This window comes from Ambystoma mexicanum, chromosome 3q (assembly GCF_040938575.1).
Source record: "Ambystoma mexicanum isolate Mex_15411 chromosome 3q, UKY_AmexF1_1, whole genome shotgun sequence".
Lineage (NCBI taxonomy): Eukaryota > Metazoa > Chordata > Amphibia > Caudata > Ambystomatidae > Ambystoma > Ambystoma mexicanum.
Genome location: NC_090926.1, coordinates 223,188,018 through 223,205,098, shown reverse-complemented (window position 1 = coordinate 223,205,098; position 17,081 = coordinate 223,188,018). Strand labels below are relative to the sequence as shown.

Genomic DNA, 17,081 nt, shown 5'->3' with positions numbered 1-17,081 from the left:
TCAACCGAATAATGTTGTGCTCGCCACTTGGAACACAAGAGGGTTCTCGCATCTTTTCGTGTCCCTTCCAGAAATCCTAGTGACGGCTGACACAACATGTTTGCAGGAAACATGGTTAGTAAGAACACTATGGGCCTCATTACGAGGTATGCCGGTAGCCATGCCGCTATTGGCGGCATGGCTGCCGGCAAAACCGCATCCGTGTCCTCGGAATGAGGACTTACCGGACCATTCTGAGTTCGGATGGCCTGGTAATTCCTCACTCGAGGACACAGACACGGTTCATCCCCATTCCCATTTCAGCCCCCGTAGGGCTGAATGGGAATGGGAGAGGGAGTAAACAACGGGCCATTACGAGATGGCCCGTTGGTTGCTCCCTCGTCCCCTCGCGGGACCCGGTATGCATGCCTGGTTTTCCCAGGCGTGCTTAACGTGTCCCGCAAGGGGAACTCGTAATGTGGCGGAACGGGTTGAACGGCGCCGCAGCCTTTTACGGCGCCGTTTAACCCGTTCCGCCAGGGTCGTAATGAGGCGCTATGTGTTGAAGGTTTTGATGTCGCAATAAATCCACCTGTAACTAAAAAAAAAGGCTGCCCGATGTCAGGCCAACTAATCCTTGTTAACTGAAAGTGTGGATTACGAATCAAGTCAGCTCAGAACGTCTCACTGTATCTTCAGACGGTATGTCTCAAACCATCTGACCCATTGTTGACCACTTCAGGAACTCTCCACGTATTAAATGTCTACTGGAATACAACTCCGACAACCCACCAACATTTTGAGGATGATCTTCTAAATGTGATCGATAACATCTTAACAGGAGATCCAAATGCTCAGATCATACTATGCGGAGACTTGAATAAAGTGGAGCAACTAAAAGCAGTGCGAAATCATAAGGAGTGGTTGAAATGTGAAAGATGGCTAGAGGAAATGATGAACAGGAATCTAACATTGCTGAATGGATCGATAATGGGAGACATTCCACCAATGCCGACTTGGGAAAGAGGCCCCCAAAAATCCATAATAGATTACATTTTCGCTTCCGAAGCAATGGTACAAGACTTTACACACCTCAAAGACACAAAGACTAAACAAAGTGATCATAATGTAGTCTCCATACAGTGGCAGAAGAAAAAATGTCAACAACGCAAAAAACAATGGAAAAAATCGAATTGCTGTAGAACCTGGCCACAATAGATTGCGATTAAGAAATAATGACATCAAAACAGTAACGGAAACCATGAGACTGAAACAATGGAAAAACCTAACGGATTCTATAGAAAACCATCCCGTGTTTGAAATCTATAAAATAAAAAAGAACAACTCCCAAAACAAACCGAACTACCGAAAGCACAAGTATGACCCTTAAGTCGCGCTAAAAAAAAGAGAACTCAGGAAAGACTTAAGAAGAATATATGCTGCAAGACAGCCAGACTGTAAGTGTGCGATAAGGAAAGCTAAAAACAGATTTAACAACTGGTGCAAAGTGTATAGAGCGACGCTTGAACAGAGAGATGCAGAGATACAGCTGACAGCATTAAATCAAAGAAACTCAAGAGGTTTCTGGACAATAATAAATGAGTCCACAAATCCAGAAAATGCAATATTAATGAATATGGTAACGGAAAAACAGTGGGAGAGACATTACACACACTTGTTTAAAAAAGTAAAAAAGGTCAACCTGTCCGTCCCTACAAATAAGTCAACCATGGGAATTTACCATTGACCGAGATGATATTCGATCATGTATTCAAAAAAGTAGCGCCTCCAGAGCTGCTGGCCCCTTTCGAACGCCGACCTTAAAATGAACATCGAGGAGTGGACTGAATTCTGGGATATCCTATTTCAGAGCATAATCAAGGAAGAACATATTCCATCAACCTGGAAATCTGGTATTATAGTAACGTTATTCAAGAAGGGTATCCGCACAGATCCGGCAAACTATCGGCCAATAGCCCTTCTTGATGTGGTGGGGAAAGTCTTTGCAAGCTTGATGCTAGCTCAACTGATGAAATGGATTAGACAACAGAAGATCTTTGATGAGCGTCAGTCTGGCTTCATCAAAGGAGTAGGTTGCAGCCTAAATCTCCTCATCCTAAACCTGTTGAAAATGGATGCCATCAGAACAGGCCAGAAAGTCTACCTAGCGTTCATCGATATGGCAAACGCATTCGATGGTGTGGATCGAGAAACGCTATGGACAAAACTTAAGAAAAGAGGGTGTGATGTCAGCCTAATTCAGGCAATCAAAGAGTTGCATTCAGACACCTAAATAAAAGTTCAGTTGGATGGTTCGGGAAACCTGACAAACCCTATACCTACAGAAAGGGGGGTGAAGCAAGGTTGCCCCTAAGGAGCCACCCTATTCAACTTTTATATATCAGAAGTTGGCTTAGCATTAGAGTGTGTTGTGTCATTTCCTCCAATGGTGAATTGAACTCATATAAATCACATTCTCTATGCAGATGATATGGTCATCCTTGACCTTACACCTATTGGCCTACAAAGAAAATTGACTGCACTAAAAACCTTTATAGAAGAACTAGGGTTGGATATTAATGTCGCTAAATCCGTAATTGTAGTGCTGGAAAACAAACGAGGTAGGCTATCAGGCAAAAATAGGTCAAGATGGGCCCTTGGATCAAAGAACTTGAATAAAGTTCCATATACGCGATATCAAGGAACTGTCATAAACTCTAGTATAAATGACGAGCCAATGAAGAAAAAACTATTAAGCAACTGCAAACAACTAACATTTCAGGGAATAATTCTGCAAAAAGAATACGGTAAATTTTCCTACACCCCGATAAGAACATTTTACCAAAGCAAGGTTACTCCTATACTAACATATGGAGCCAAAAATATGTTTGGCTGTGATGCAAAGATCTGGTCAAGATGCAAGGGCTCCTTTTGGAAGCAAATCCTCCAGATCCCACAAAGTTGTCCAACAGCATGTATATTGTATGAAGTGGGGGTCTCTACATTAAATGCTAGATTAATATGGAACAAGCTATCGCTATTCAGAAAGACCAAGGAAGAAGCAGATCTACCACCATTTAAAATATGAATTGAGCGGAAAGTACAAAGGAAAACAGCATGGACAGAATGGAGGCAACAATGCATGGATATCCTGAAGCAGTTAGACACAGATAAAACAACATTATGGAATAACCCAAATGCAGTAAAGAAAAAGTTGCTGGAACTTGATTGGATCAAAACTGGAAAGCAAAGATTAAACCATCAATGTATGAACAATTCACCATTTGAAGCCAAAAGACTCAACACCCTGCCCAAATATATGATCATTGCACCATGTAAACGTCTAAGAAGACTATACCTGAAATTACGCCTAAATATTTTTGAAACCAAAGAAATCTTAAGGCATAGACGAATGATTCAGCCCAGAAATATAAACTGTAGATTCTGTTTAAGCAAAGAGGAACATTTAAAACATCTAGTCCTTTCTTGCCATAATCTAAGGGACCAACGTGAGAAATTCCTAAGGAAAGAGCTGGAAAAATGTCTGACTTATAACATGGAGGAATGGTGGAGGCAAATGAACAACAGCGAGTGCAAATCACTCTCGCTAGCATTAATGAGGTTCTTAGATCAGCTTCAAAAGATGTTGGAGTCGGTGCCAGCTGTCCAGAAATGAAAGAAATCTCTCCTTGCAGTAACTGAGAATTGATGCCTAGAGTTTGGTTTGTGTGGTATTCTTTTTTTCCCAATCGTAGTCTTTCTAAGCTTAGTTGTACATTTAGTTTTAGTTCATATTGTGATGAATTGTGTTAGGAGTTCATTTTTTTTTTATTTCAAAAGTTTGTATAAACTGTGTGAAATAAAAAATAAAAAAATAAAAAAGTGGTTATTTTCGTTTACAATTTATTTTTATTATGGAGGTGGGCCGGAGTCTGAGTTCCCTTCAGTACCCTACCTCTACTACCCCTATTTCCCAGCCCCCTTCTTCCCTACCCTACATACACATATGCATACCTATTAAAGAAAGTGTCAAATTCTAGTCGTACAAAAGAGCATGACCAAACAACCACTTAAAAAAGAAGTCCATTAAAACACAAGAGACATCAGTGAGGGATAGTGGCCAATGAAAGTATGGCATTGCTCTGATGTGGTTCTGAATGTCAGAGACAGATTCTGGTGCAGCAATAATTCCCAGTGTCAAATTATGGCACTGGCTGAGATTCTGGAGTAAGCCTTCAGAGGCATCTGTTAAAGCTACAACCAGTTAATGCAGTGTCCTACAGTATCCTTCAATGTTATGAGAATCAGTAGACACACGTATGCCGCAGAGTGCCGCGGACACCCCTTATGAAGTCGCACTGATGCACTGAGATCACACAAGTGTGTTTTACTTTGTCTTTTGGATACAAGGTTCTCAATGGCATTTTTTATGGATCTATATAATTACAGCAAACTTACTATGAGGTCGAAAAGTTTGACTTTTGTTTCTCGATTTTTTGCACCTTTAATGAGGGGGAGACCCCCTGCAGAGCCCTACCTCCATGCTTAATTTATACCTTTACCCCACTTACCATGTACATTTTCGACACAAGTGCTAAAAATCGAAATAAAATACATGTTCAGCCTTGCAGTACTAGGATTCAGTATTTTGTAGTGATACCGATTGTTTTCAGGGGCAAGGGCTTGGAGGAATGAACCGGCCAGAGAAGATCAAACTGCTAGAATAATCCTCCCATATCCTGTGCAAGCAAAAGTATTTCAAGCTGTTAAAATTGTTTTATTTGGTTACCCAAAGGCAGGGCCCATGATGACCAATTCATTGATCAAAAGCAGTGAGCCTGGGTGGGCCTTTAACATACCACTTTCTGTGACAGTTCCTCTGCCAAGATCTTGTTCTGGAGGTTCTTGTCGTCCACCTCCTGGGATTTCTGGTCGTAGTTCACGGCCAACTCTTCGAGAGCCTGCAACACCTCCTTCACCTCCTCCTTGGCACAATCATTCTCTGATTGCAGACGGCTCAGCTCCATCTGCACCTTCTCATTGTCCCCACGGGTCGAAATCAGCAGCTAGTTGGGAAGAAATTATGACAAACTTTATACTTTACAGTGTCATTTATAGTTTTGGGTGAAAGTACTTTGCCAAAGTATATGGTATATGGGCTTTCAGATTGGTGCAAAGATACATTGTAATTCAACTTTTTTCCTACCTGTTTTGCATGTATCCAAGCTTAGTGTATGCATCATATCACAATATTTTTTGGGTCAACTTTTAGGTAAAAGAATGCAACAGAGAAGAACGAAAAAGGGAACGGATGCTGAAACACGGGGGTCATTACGAGTTTGGAGGCAACCATGGCGCTATTAGCGCCAAGGCTGTCTGCAAACCTGGGTCCGTTCTCACTGAACGGAGACTTACCGGGTCATTCCAACCTTGGAGGACCCGGTAAGTCCCCATTCAGTAAACCATTCCCCATTCCCATTTGAGCCCCCATAGGACTCAACTGGAATGGGGAAGGAGCAAATAACGGGCCTGCTAATAGCGGGCCCGTTATTTGCTCCAAGGTCCCTTAACGGGTCCCGCTAAGAACGGCTGGGATGTTACATCAGGCAAAGGGCAGTTAAGTCCTTATACTAAGTTTCTCGTATTTGACAATGTCTCTTCACTCTCAAAGTGATGCAAAGAAGACTTCTTAATAATCGTCCTTCCATATCTGGTATGCAATGTGGATCATTAAACCAATGGGTGTATCATATCTTATTGAAGGTCCCATAGATACAACGTATCCATGGAATCTTGGAAAGCAAAAGTGTAACAAATTTGTGATAATAGACTGTGTTAAAGTTGCTTTTTTCAATACGCCATAGGCAAATCCACAAGTCGACAGAAAACATTGATAGAATGTCACTAAGACATTGAAATCCCAATTCAAGATGCATATTGAACCTACTGGTAGACTGGGCCATCCCCAACAATGACCCCTGTCAATCTCAGCCTCCCTTCTCTGATCCCTGCCACCACCCGTGGATCGATGCATCTACCTTTTCTTCTTCCCTCTTATGTCCTGCTTTGTCTGTCTCCCTCTTTCTCACTTTCACTCTTGTTGTCTCTTTCATCATCATCACCACTTTATTGTGTAGTAAAAGCCATTACAATATAACACAGTACAAATTCACCACAGAGGTGTACAGTAAAGATATGATGGGTCGATCACAAATTCCACAAACGACTCCCATGTCCCTTTCTCACAACTCTCCCTATCTGTATATGAGCAATGCTCACAAATCTAGGGAGCAAGGGCCCTTCATCTTTCAAGCCAGGCTGCAGTTGGAACGCGAGCCATTTTTTCCTTTACCCGCCCATCTTTAATAAATGTGCTGTAATCCATTGCTTCCTTACACATTTTAATTCACTTTGACCTGAAGAGGTGTAGGTGCACCTTCTGCCCCCATCTGTAAAAACAACACAAGCACAAGAGTAAGCAATGCACCACGTTGGCACGTTCACAGAAGCCAACCCTTGGTACCTTGCCCCACTTAGCAATTAGATAGTCAGGGTGAGACACCCTAAACCAAACTGCTTATTGGCCTTCTTTTGTATACTTCAGGCCGCATAAGCCTCTATCCCCATGTATCCTTATTTTTCAACCTGCAGCCCTTGTCCAGGTTACTGGACCTTGCCTCCTTTCTCACATCCCAAAATCTGCCCCTCACTTCCCTAAGGGAATACCTAGTAATCATAGTTGGAGACCCAACGGTATTCTATTTCTAATGCCCAATCATTGAATGCAAGGTTTCTTCACCCAGGCCAGCCACTGGATCTTCATACAAGCATAAAACATATTTCAATGTGGCTTGATAGACCCTTCAACATTGAAAACAGCAGGCATCTAAGGAGGTAACTCTCAGCTACCATAAAAACAACGAGGTCATGTGCAGGGGCATTACCCCAAATTCCTACTGAAGTTTGGAACCCTGCCAGCAGATTGGCCCAATTTGTCTGTACTTCTTTCTACTTACGGGCACTACCCAGTTTCATTATCAAAGCAGATACCCAGGTAGTCACAGTGAGATACTACCCCGAAACATCTACTATTTAAACAAAAACTCCTTCAGTGGCATTTAGCTGGGCCCATCAACACTGCCTTTGCTTTCCTCCCATTAATGATGGGCGGTAATTACAAAAGGCACATAGTAGTTTATGCATTGCTATGTACGTGCAAGTTAGTAGCACATAGTTATTTGCAAAGAGTCGTCCTTACTAAAAACTCCTCTAAATCATTCCTTTTTTTTTAAATGTATTACTCGTGTCACACAGCTGTATAGTCGACAACCTTTCAACACAATGTCCATGATAAAAGAAAATAGAACTTCATAATCAATAAAATTGGCATAGCACAGCATATACAACATGTCCTCTTAAAACCAACAATCCCCTCCAGGTAGCATCCAATCCATACCCTCAATGTATCAGCACAGGTTACAGTCCTCCAGAATGCACACAACTTTTTTCCAGAAAGTCGTGAAGAAGATGATACAGGACTCACTATTCCCCCCATAATCAGCGCCCATAACGACTCTCTGTTGGTAATAGGGCTCAAGCCAGCTGCGATGAGGGCCTTCAACCTCAGTGCTCCCAAAGATTCACAACTAGTTAACAAATGTTTGGCAGACTCAAGTAGGTTGTTACGACACAACAGACAGAAACAAAGGGTCCTTGGGATACCATTCCAAGCAACCACGATTTCCAAGGTCTTTACTGAATTTATTTTGAGATTGAGGTAATCCCAAAGCAGGGGGATACCCAGAAACTGTCCAATATAACTTGGAGCATGCTCCCGAATAAGGATTTGCTCTATAAATAGACCACTATTAGATTTGGTGGCCAGATCCACATTATGTTGCCTGCGATAGCATGAGAGAACAACTTTTCTCACGACAGCTTTAAAGTGCGAGAGGGTCCAACTCAATGGATCAACCGGGACCAGAGCCAACCATCTAGCAGCCACAGTGTTCATAAAGAACGGAGCATTATCCTGCATATAGGCCGCTTTTACTCGGGCAGCGTCAAAGATAAGGAAATTCAGGGTACCAGCCTGAGCATTTGCGAGTTTCCAGTAGGTGATCAAACAAGTCAACTGGAATCTCGCCAAACAGGAATCAATACTAAGCTTGAGAAGAATCGTCTCAACCGGTATTCGAGTAGGGAGGTGAATCAGCCTCTTGAGCAGTGTAGACTCCAATTTGGCCACTTCGGTAATGTTGCCGGAAACCCAACCTTCTGCTCCATACATAATTACTGTAAGAATCTTGACCAAATATAATCGCACCAAAATTCCAACTGAACAGCCCCCTCCAGTGCGGCCCAGTTTTCCAAGGCACTCAACCTGAGAACACTGTAACTTGACATAATCCAGATGCCGAGTACCCCATAATCTACAGTCAAGGTAAATTCCCAGGTATTTGTACTTGCTAAACACCTCAAGTTTATTTTCCAAAAGATGCCACGGCACAATGATCTTTTTACGGCCATAAGGATGGAACACCATAACCTTGTTTTTTGTTGTTGATATTTACAACAAAGTGATGGGAATCTGAGAACTTTTTTCGCACATCTACGGAAGCCTGTAAAACAGACTGGATAAGGCCTAGCAAGATGATATTGTCTTCATAACCCATCCACTGTAAGGGGGAGTTTCCCAATTTCGGGGCGATCGATGTTGAGTTAGCCAATGCCTCTCCCATGTCTGCTAGGTATAAATTTAACAGAAGGGACGCAACGGTACATCCCTGCTTCAGTCCGCAATCAGTGGGGATCCAGGAAGAAGTCTTGCCTGATTGGTCCAATCTACCTTTTACCCTTATGTTGGTATGTAGGGAAATGATCACGGAGAGTAATCCTGCTGACATATTCCAATCAGATAGCTTCCGCCAAAGTTTATTCCTATTGACGGAATCAAAAGAAGCAATGAAGTCAATAAACGCTACATAGACGGGGCACTGTCGGGTGAGACATGCTTGTTGGATGACAGTCAGCGAAGCAAGGCAATTAGTCGCCATGCTGAGTCCCCTCCGGAATCTGGTCTGATTTAGTGAAATAAGCTTAGGAGCTTCAGCACAAGATTGCAGTTCATTCAGCAACAAACAGGCAAAGATCTTCGATGAAGCATCAAGCATTTCTAAAAGGTGACTACATCATTCTGCAATAGGCTACATAGGGTCAGAGCCAGCCCAGACCACGTTTTGGCACTCCCTTATACCAACAGAATGTTGACCTGCCAGTTTTCCAATGGAGCAGTATTTTACTCTTGCCACTGTGAAGTGCCTCTGGTATCTCCACATACCCTTCCCCCAGCCCTTTTCTACTAAGTGATTCCCCCAACAACTCCAAATTAACTGAGTCAAAATCGCTGTTGGATCTACACATCTCTTTATCTGTTCCTCTGGAGAGTGCCCGTTGGGATGGATAACATGTCATGCAATGTAGGATAATTTTGCTCTGTTATGCTGGAACAACACCATCCATACCCGAAGCCTGTACATGGATCTGTGTGTGGTACTTCTACATTTCCCAACTGTAGACCTTGCTTGTTTAGAGGGTTTTGCGGTATGCATGGAACTTAAGCACTATTATTAAGTGTAAAACGTGTGGGCAAAGACTGACCGGAGCATCAGCTTCAGTTTTTCCGGAGGTAAATGGTAAAGCATGATTGCTGCATCAGCATTTGGCTTCAATACTATTGGATCTTCTTCACATCAGTTAAAACTAGCAAGGTTACATGAATGTTGATGCCCTCTTTGCAACACCACATTTTTTTCAGTGTTTGTTTATATTGCTACTTGCCTTGTGCTTCAGCCAAAAAATGACAACTGGCAAGATGCAGTTGCAGGGACTTTGAGCTGTAATAATAAATAATACATTCAAAGTGGGCAATGGCAAGGTGGAGCAGCAGGGGAATGAGCCTGTGAAGTGCAGCAGAGGGGCTTAAGGGTATAGTTCCATTTACATCTGGTGAAAACCGCAAAACAAAATGAGGTATTAGAACTTCTGGAAAAGGTTCTAAGGCTTGTAATTTCCAGTTCGGTGCGAGCAGAGCAAAAAGATAAAGGGAATATGGCGGCTGTGGAAAAAACAGCAAAAAAGAAAGGTGGAGCAGGTGTTAAAAGTGGCAGCTGAGCTGAAGGGGGCTATGGAGGTCCCCCATTTATAATACTGCCCCAAACCAGGCCCAAAACATAAAGGAATACACCCTATGGCAACAAAAGATGGTTGTCTGATGCAGGTGTGTTTCATGATTTTAAATAGTGAAGCATGTGCTTTCCTTCCATAAGTCTCTTGATTCTTTTAGGTATTACTTGTGGAGGTTAACAATGTTACCCTAAAGATAATGCTATTTCTGGAATAGTGTTCAAGGAGATTCTGTCACTATTACCAGAGCTATATAATCTGCAGGTACATGAATATACAATGTCATTCTGCAAGTGTGTTTTTTTATAATTTTGCACATGTTTGCATTTTGCGTATTTGGTAGTGTTTTGTGAAAAGATTTTTTTTGTAATACAAACACAATGCAGCAATAATAATTTCTTGGGGGGATTCTTGCAGTATTTCTCTGGAATGATATTGGAAAATTTGGATTTTTCCTTTTCTGAATTTGTTCACACTGTCCAAGGGTGTTCCGTGTTGTCATTTTGCATTCTGATTTTCACTGATTTTTGTGATTGTTGTGCTACCTTCAAAGATATTTTATGGTTTAAGGAGATTCTGCCACTATTTCCAGAACAATATAATCTGCAGACACATGTATTTCAATAACCAGCGATTTACAATGTAGCATTATTTTTGGATCAGTTGATTTTGAAAACTTTGTTTATCTACCAGTATTACCACATACAACCATTATCAAGCAGTACATGCCTTCTTACACATGGGCCCTCATTAGGACTCCGGCGCTAAACCATGGTGCTATTAGCACCATGGTCCATGCCGGAGTCCGCCATGGAGAAAGGGGGAATTACCACCCCATTCCAAGATTGGCGGGGCGGTAATTCCCCCTTTCTCCTTGGCCCTTCCGCATTCCCATTTTTGCCCCATAGGGCTCAATGGGAATGGGGAAGGCAGCAATTATGGTACCGCAAATTGCAGTACTGTAATTGCCATCAAGGTCCCTTTGCGGGTCCCTACTTTAACGGCTGGTCCAGACCAGCCGTTCAGGTCGGGAGCCGCAAAGGGACCTCGTAGTAAGACGTTAAGGGGTTAACGGCGCCGCAGCCTTTTACGCCGCCGTTAACCCCTTAATGCTAGGGTCCTAATGAGGCCCATGGTCTCTTATATCATGAATCTCTGTATTTTCTTTCTGAGTGGTAAAGTCCTGAATTGTGGCCTTGTAGTAAACAGATTGTTAGGCGTTACGCCATTCTGTTGTACATCGTTTGCAGCCCAGGTGATTAAGACTCAAAGGTGTGATGTAGCCCTGATGATGCCATGGTGGATAGTAGAGCGATCAAAAGCACTTTATGGACCTTCGCATCAGGCTGTGTCATGCTTCAGCTGCTGATTTTACATGCTAACAGCTCACCTAATGACAGCCATGCAATGATCAGCACTCCGGCTTACATATTATGGAGCTGGGCATATGAAGAACACATTGATGCCTATACATGCCTAATGCAATGAACAACTGCAAAGGCATAAACTACTGGGTTGGCCAATGCTTCTTAACATACCGATTGATACTGTGCTTTGCTTGTTTTTAAGCATTCCCAGGGTATGGCAGACATGAGGCAGGCACATGGACATGGACTACTTTGCCCAGAAGGACATCATTTAGCCAAATCACTTAGTTTATTGTCATAATTTAATGACTTACTATGCAAAGCCACCCATCAAGGCCAGACCTGTGCCAAGACACTCAGCAAATGACAGATGTATTTTTAAGTTTTTAATGAAGTTGACCGCACATTAACACTGCATGTTTTTGTCTCCCAGTTGTCGGTTTTCCACCAGAAAGAAAATTCTGCAAGCCGTTGGCAGTAGTTGTGTTTCACAAACTGTATCAGAAGGCCACACTATGTTACTCTGCATAGCTTCACTGTGGCTTGCATTTTGCCACACAGCCTATTCGCTCTTTGGTTCTGTGTTTCAAAACCAACCGGTTGGAATGAGTACAGTGATGCATAGCTTGCAGACAGATCCCACAGCCCACTGACAGTCAGACCCAGCTGACACCTAGGGCCAATTGGATTACACAGAAATCAAAGCATCCACTTTCTCAAGAAAATTGAATATGCGATTTGTCACAGATGCAGAGAAGCAAACCATTTCAGAATATTCAATTTCAGGGGCTCAGCAGGGATGACACCATCCCAGAGCCGGTTTTAAGAATTGATTTTGAAAACAGTGCAAGTGGATTTTATTTAACAGTTTCCGGCAGGAACAAAAACATATTTTCACATTGGGACAGATTGGTTTTGGGTACAGTGAAGGATGTTGAAATTAATGTGCCCCCCAACCCCACATTCATTCAAACATCCTTCACTGTAACCAAAGCCAATCTGTGGTTGTTGGGGCGGTGGTGCTCATGTGACACTACCATTATTTGAAGTTTAAATGATGTCTTTGTTGTGGTTCCCCCATATTGCAAATATTTAGATCTCTTTGGTTTTGGCCACTTGGATAGTTGGCTTGTAGATGGAATACGCCTTGATGCGTGTAAGCTCTTATGATGCATTTTGCAGCATCCAGCTGGCATAGGAAAAGCATTTAGACGATTTTGAGTTATTTTCTCGTTGCATGAAATCCCAATCATTGGGATAATTAAAAACACTTTTTGTAACCCCATGTACAATTCTGAGGATACACACCAATTTATCAAACATTTGACGCAGTAGTGTGGGAACGCCCGGTCATTGTATGATAACTGTAATGGCACAAGTACATTCATTTTTAGGTTCAAGTTAAATAGTCAGCTGGCCGTACCTGCATGTAAAAATGTTGTCTAATGTTGGTTGTCCTTAATCTATGTATGTCCACCCATGTATTGTCCCCCGTGACTGTTCCATTTACTCAACCCATCCCCCAACAACCTGGCCAGAATGTCACTCGAACTCACTGCATTGTAAGAAGCTCACTGCATCCCGTCTAATCTTATTTCTTATCTATCGTACATTCTTTTGTGATAAAAACAGCATTGTTCCTCTCTGTATATAGATGCATGAATACATAAATAGTAAATTTAGATGTAAGGCAACAAAGTATATGTTTTACCCTGCTTGATTAATTATTGTCACAGATGGCTGCTATTATTCCACCGAACTGGAAAACAGTTCAGTTTTATTTGTTTTTTCATATTTCTGTTATGTTTGGAAGATTGCTGGTTGTCCCACCTAATGGGTGTCCCTGACTGGCCCCTCAACCTCCTGTGGACTCCTTCCACCTGAGCCGATGCTTAGTGATTACCCAGTGTGTTATATTAAAACTACGATCATTACCTCCTATTGTCTAAATTATCCTAATCTTGCGGTGAGGGATTAAGTCCAAGACTTTATACATCCCCCACCCTCCGGGACTTTCTAAGGACTCCCTACTCACCTGGTGACCCACAATGGGATCAATGATGTTCAGGATGGTGCTTGTCTCCTCCTACACTCTCTTTCTCTCACCTCTTTCTCTGATCTTGTCCCGCCTTGCTCTCTGTCTTGTTCTACTCAATCTCCTTCCACTCATCCCTATCTCTCGTTCTCTGGTCTTCATAGGTCCTCTCTCTCTCTCTCTCTCTCTCTCTCTCTCTCTCTCTCTCTCTCTCTCTCTTACTTTGTCCTGTCACTATCTTCTACCTCCAACCGTCTGTTCTCCCTCCTCTCTCTTTCCTCCTCCTCTGTCCCTCCACAATCATCCCTCCTATCTCGAAATTGCTCCTTCTCCTGCTACTCCCTTCTGTCTCCAACCTTCCTCTTTCATCTCCCACTCTCTCCCATCCTTTCCGTCACTCCCTTTCCCTCTCTTTCTCTGTACCACACTCACTTTTCACTATCTACCTTCAACCCATACACCTCACCCATTATTATCTCTCACAACCCTCCTTGTTATCACCCACTCTATCATACACTCTCACCACCACAGCTTCAATCTTTCAGACTTGGTACCCTTTCTCACATTCAATAGCTTATCATATCAAGCTGGGAACCCCCTACCACCTCCAACTCACTCTTACTACAGAATAAGGAAACTCTAGTCAATCCCCCAACACCAGCCCCCCTATCACCACCTCCTCCGATTACAACCCAGGTGCAAAAGTCAAAAGGCCACCAAGAGTACACAGTTATACCTATAATTACAACGCAAGAAGATAACAACCGCCACAATCCAAACCCTGCAAAGCCCTACAGGCGGGCTACTGCCCCTGTGACCCAAACTCCAACCTCCAAACCAACTACCAGTAACGACCACAACTAGCCATGACACAGAACAGGACGACGCCAAACAAAAACGGAACAAGGAGCAAACCAAATGGAACCATACCCTCTCCCAGTAGAAACTGCCACTAATACAGAGCACAACGCTGCAAACAATGCGGCCAACAGAACAAACATCATGAAAAGAGAAAAGTCACTATATCTAACACTGTACCTCGCAACTGACCATGCAGCACAACCTCTCAGCGCCACCAAGATCACTAGACGCGCCATACACATACTGGAACCATGCAGAAAAAGAAGAGAAAATAATGAAAGCAACGCCCTCATCCCTTATATCACAAAAACACGAGGACACCACCACCAACCACAACAAAACATAGAAGAAGAGGAAATCAGCAACCCAATAATTAATTTAACAGGCCGTTTCAACAACGAGGCAAACCTCACGTAGCACCCATCAGATCCTGACAGCAACATGGAAGCAGAACAACTGCAAAATAAAACCAATATTAAAAAATAAACCAAACCACACCAAAAGGATCCACTGCAATCCAATGTCCAAACATGCCACAGAGATTTACGACCTACTGTGCGATGGAGGTATTGACATCCTATTCATTACAGAAACATGGCTAGATGACAATTACAGAATCACACTACACAACGTGCTCACGGGCAAATAGGAAAGACAAAATAGGAGGAGGACTTGCAATAGCATACAAGGAACACATGAAAATAAAAACAAATTAACCACTAAACATAATAAACTGCGAATCCCTAATCCTTCACCTGACAGTGAACCCCAAAACAAGCCTCAAATTCGTTCTGGTTTACAGACCACCGACATACCATTCAACTTTCATGGACACCCTCACAGAACCCATCACCAACCTAGCTATCGAGCAGGAACACCTGATAATCCTCTGGGACATCTGATCTGAAGAAGAAACCGCTGACTCACAAAAATCACTAGCCAAACAACTGAAGACAATGGAACTACATCAGTTGGTCAAAGGAGCAACACACACAGCGGGACACACACTCGACACAATCTTCGCCAACACAAACCTCATCACCACAGCACCACCAATACAGATCCTCTGGAATGATCACCTCATCATTCCATTTGTGATCACGCTACCAATGAAAGGAGTCAAACAACCCAACAAACTGCCAACTATCATGAAAAGAAACTGGAGGACCATCAAAGATAGCAACTTAGTAGACCAACTCGAAATGACAAAACCACCAACCACGAATCTGAACAAAGTCGACCTGGACAAAAAAACAGAAATACATCATAAATGGATCACCGGAACAATCGCCAATATCTCCAAGGAAAAACCTTTTACCCAATCTTGCAAGAGAGCAACACCAAAATGGTTTACTCTCCTCCTCAGTGCCATGAAGAGGAAAAATAAGAAGTTGGAACTAGAATGGAGGAAAAAATATGACCAGGCCAAAACAACACAATTTCAACAACAAATTCATACAAAAACGAAATCCTTAAGGCCAAAAAGAAATTCTACGACAACCGAAACACCAAAGCCGCAAACACCCCAAAAGAACTATTCAGTATCATAAACGAAATTAGGAACCCCCTGGCTGCAGCAACATACCGGTACCCTTACTGAAGCTACGCAAAGACCTCGCAGACCATTTCAAAGACAAAATCAATGCCATCAACCAAATCATACAAAGCAGACAGTCAACCAAAACACATAACCCACTCTCCCAACCGAGGATCGTCAGAACAAACTCCAAAACTTCCCACAAATATCAGCAGAGACATTTGTCACGCTGGTAAGAAATAGCAAGAAAGCAGGCTCCCCCATGGACCCCTGCCCTCCTGACATATACAAATGAATCCTCACACAAGGCACACCTCCGGAATACTACAGAAAACTCTTCAATGTATCACTCTCAGCAGGGAAACTACAGCAATCTTTCAAATCAGAGTACATCAAACCACTCCTCAAGGACACAGCAGGCAACGTGGAAGACATCTCCAACTACAGACCCATTTCAAACATCCCCTACCCAGCACAACTACTTGAAACCTATGTCTATGGAATAACACAAGTACACATAGACAAACACCAACTGCTGGACCAGTCACAAGTCAGTTTCAGACCTATGAGAGGAACGGAAACGGCACTCCTCTCAATCTGGGACAATCTAAAGACAAATGCAGACTCTGAGACAAGCTCAGCTCTGATACTTCTGGTCCTCTCTGCAGCGTTGGACACAGTCAACCATGACATCCTCATCAAAAGACTGGAAGAGATAGAAATCCCCAAACTAGTACTACTCCGGATCAAATAATTCCTAACACAGAAATCGTCTGAATTAAACTTTTTAAATCCACTCCAAGGGAAACCACCTGTGGAGTACCACAAGGATCGTCCTTATCTCCACTACCGACCCCACTAATCAAGCTCATTAAAAGACATGGTTTTGTATGCCACAACTATGCTGATGACACACAAATCGTCTACAAAATACACACATGAAGAAAACACAGCGCTGCCTACAAGAACTGAATGGTTGGGTGAACACAAACAACCTCAAACTCAACCCAGGCAAAACAGAAATAATGATTATAGCCAAAAACGGGGAAAAAACACTACATCCCATGGCCGACAGAACTAGAACAGCACTGATGCTGTTGGCCACAGTAAAACATGT

The 17,081-nt window shown here is 42.7% G+C and overlaps 1 protein-coding gene across 2 annotated transcripts in view; it reads right to left on the bottom strand.

Annotated features, from left to right (window-relative positions):
• KIF5A (kinesin family member 5A) overlaps window positions 1-17,081 on the bottom strand; it is a 902,746-nt gene that overhangs the window by 358,220 nt on the left and 527,445 nt on the right. For both annotated transcript variants that reach the window (XM_069653594.1, XM_069653595.1), the window contains exon 14: window positions 4,839-5,045. In XM_069653594.1, coding sequence (XP_069509695.1) covers window positions 4,839-5,045 — 207 coding nt within the window. The remainder of the gene's footprint in view (window positions 1-4,838; window positions 5,046-17,081) is intronic.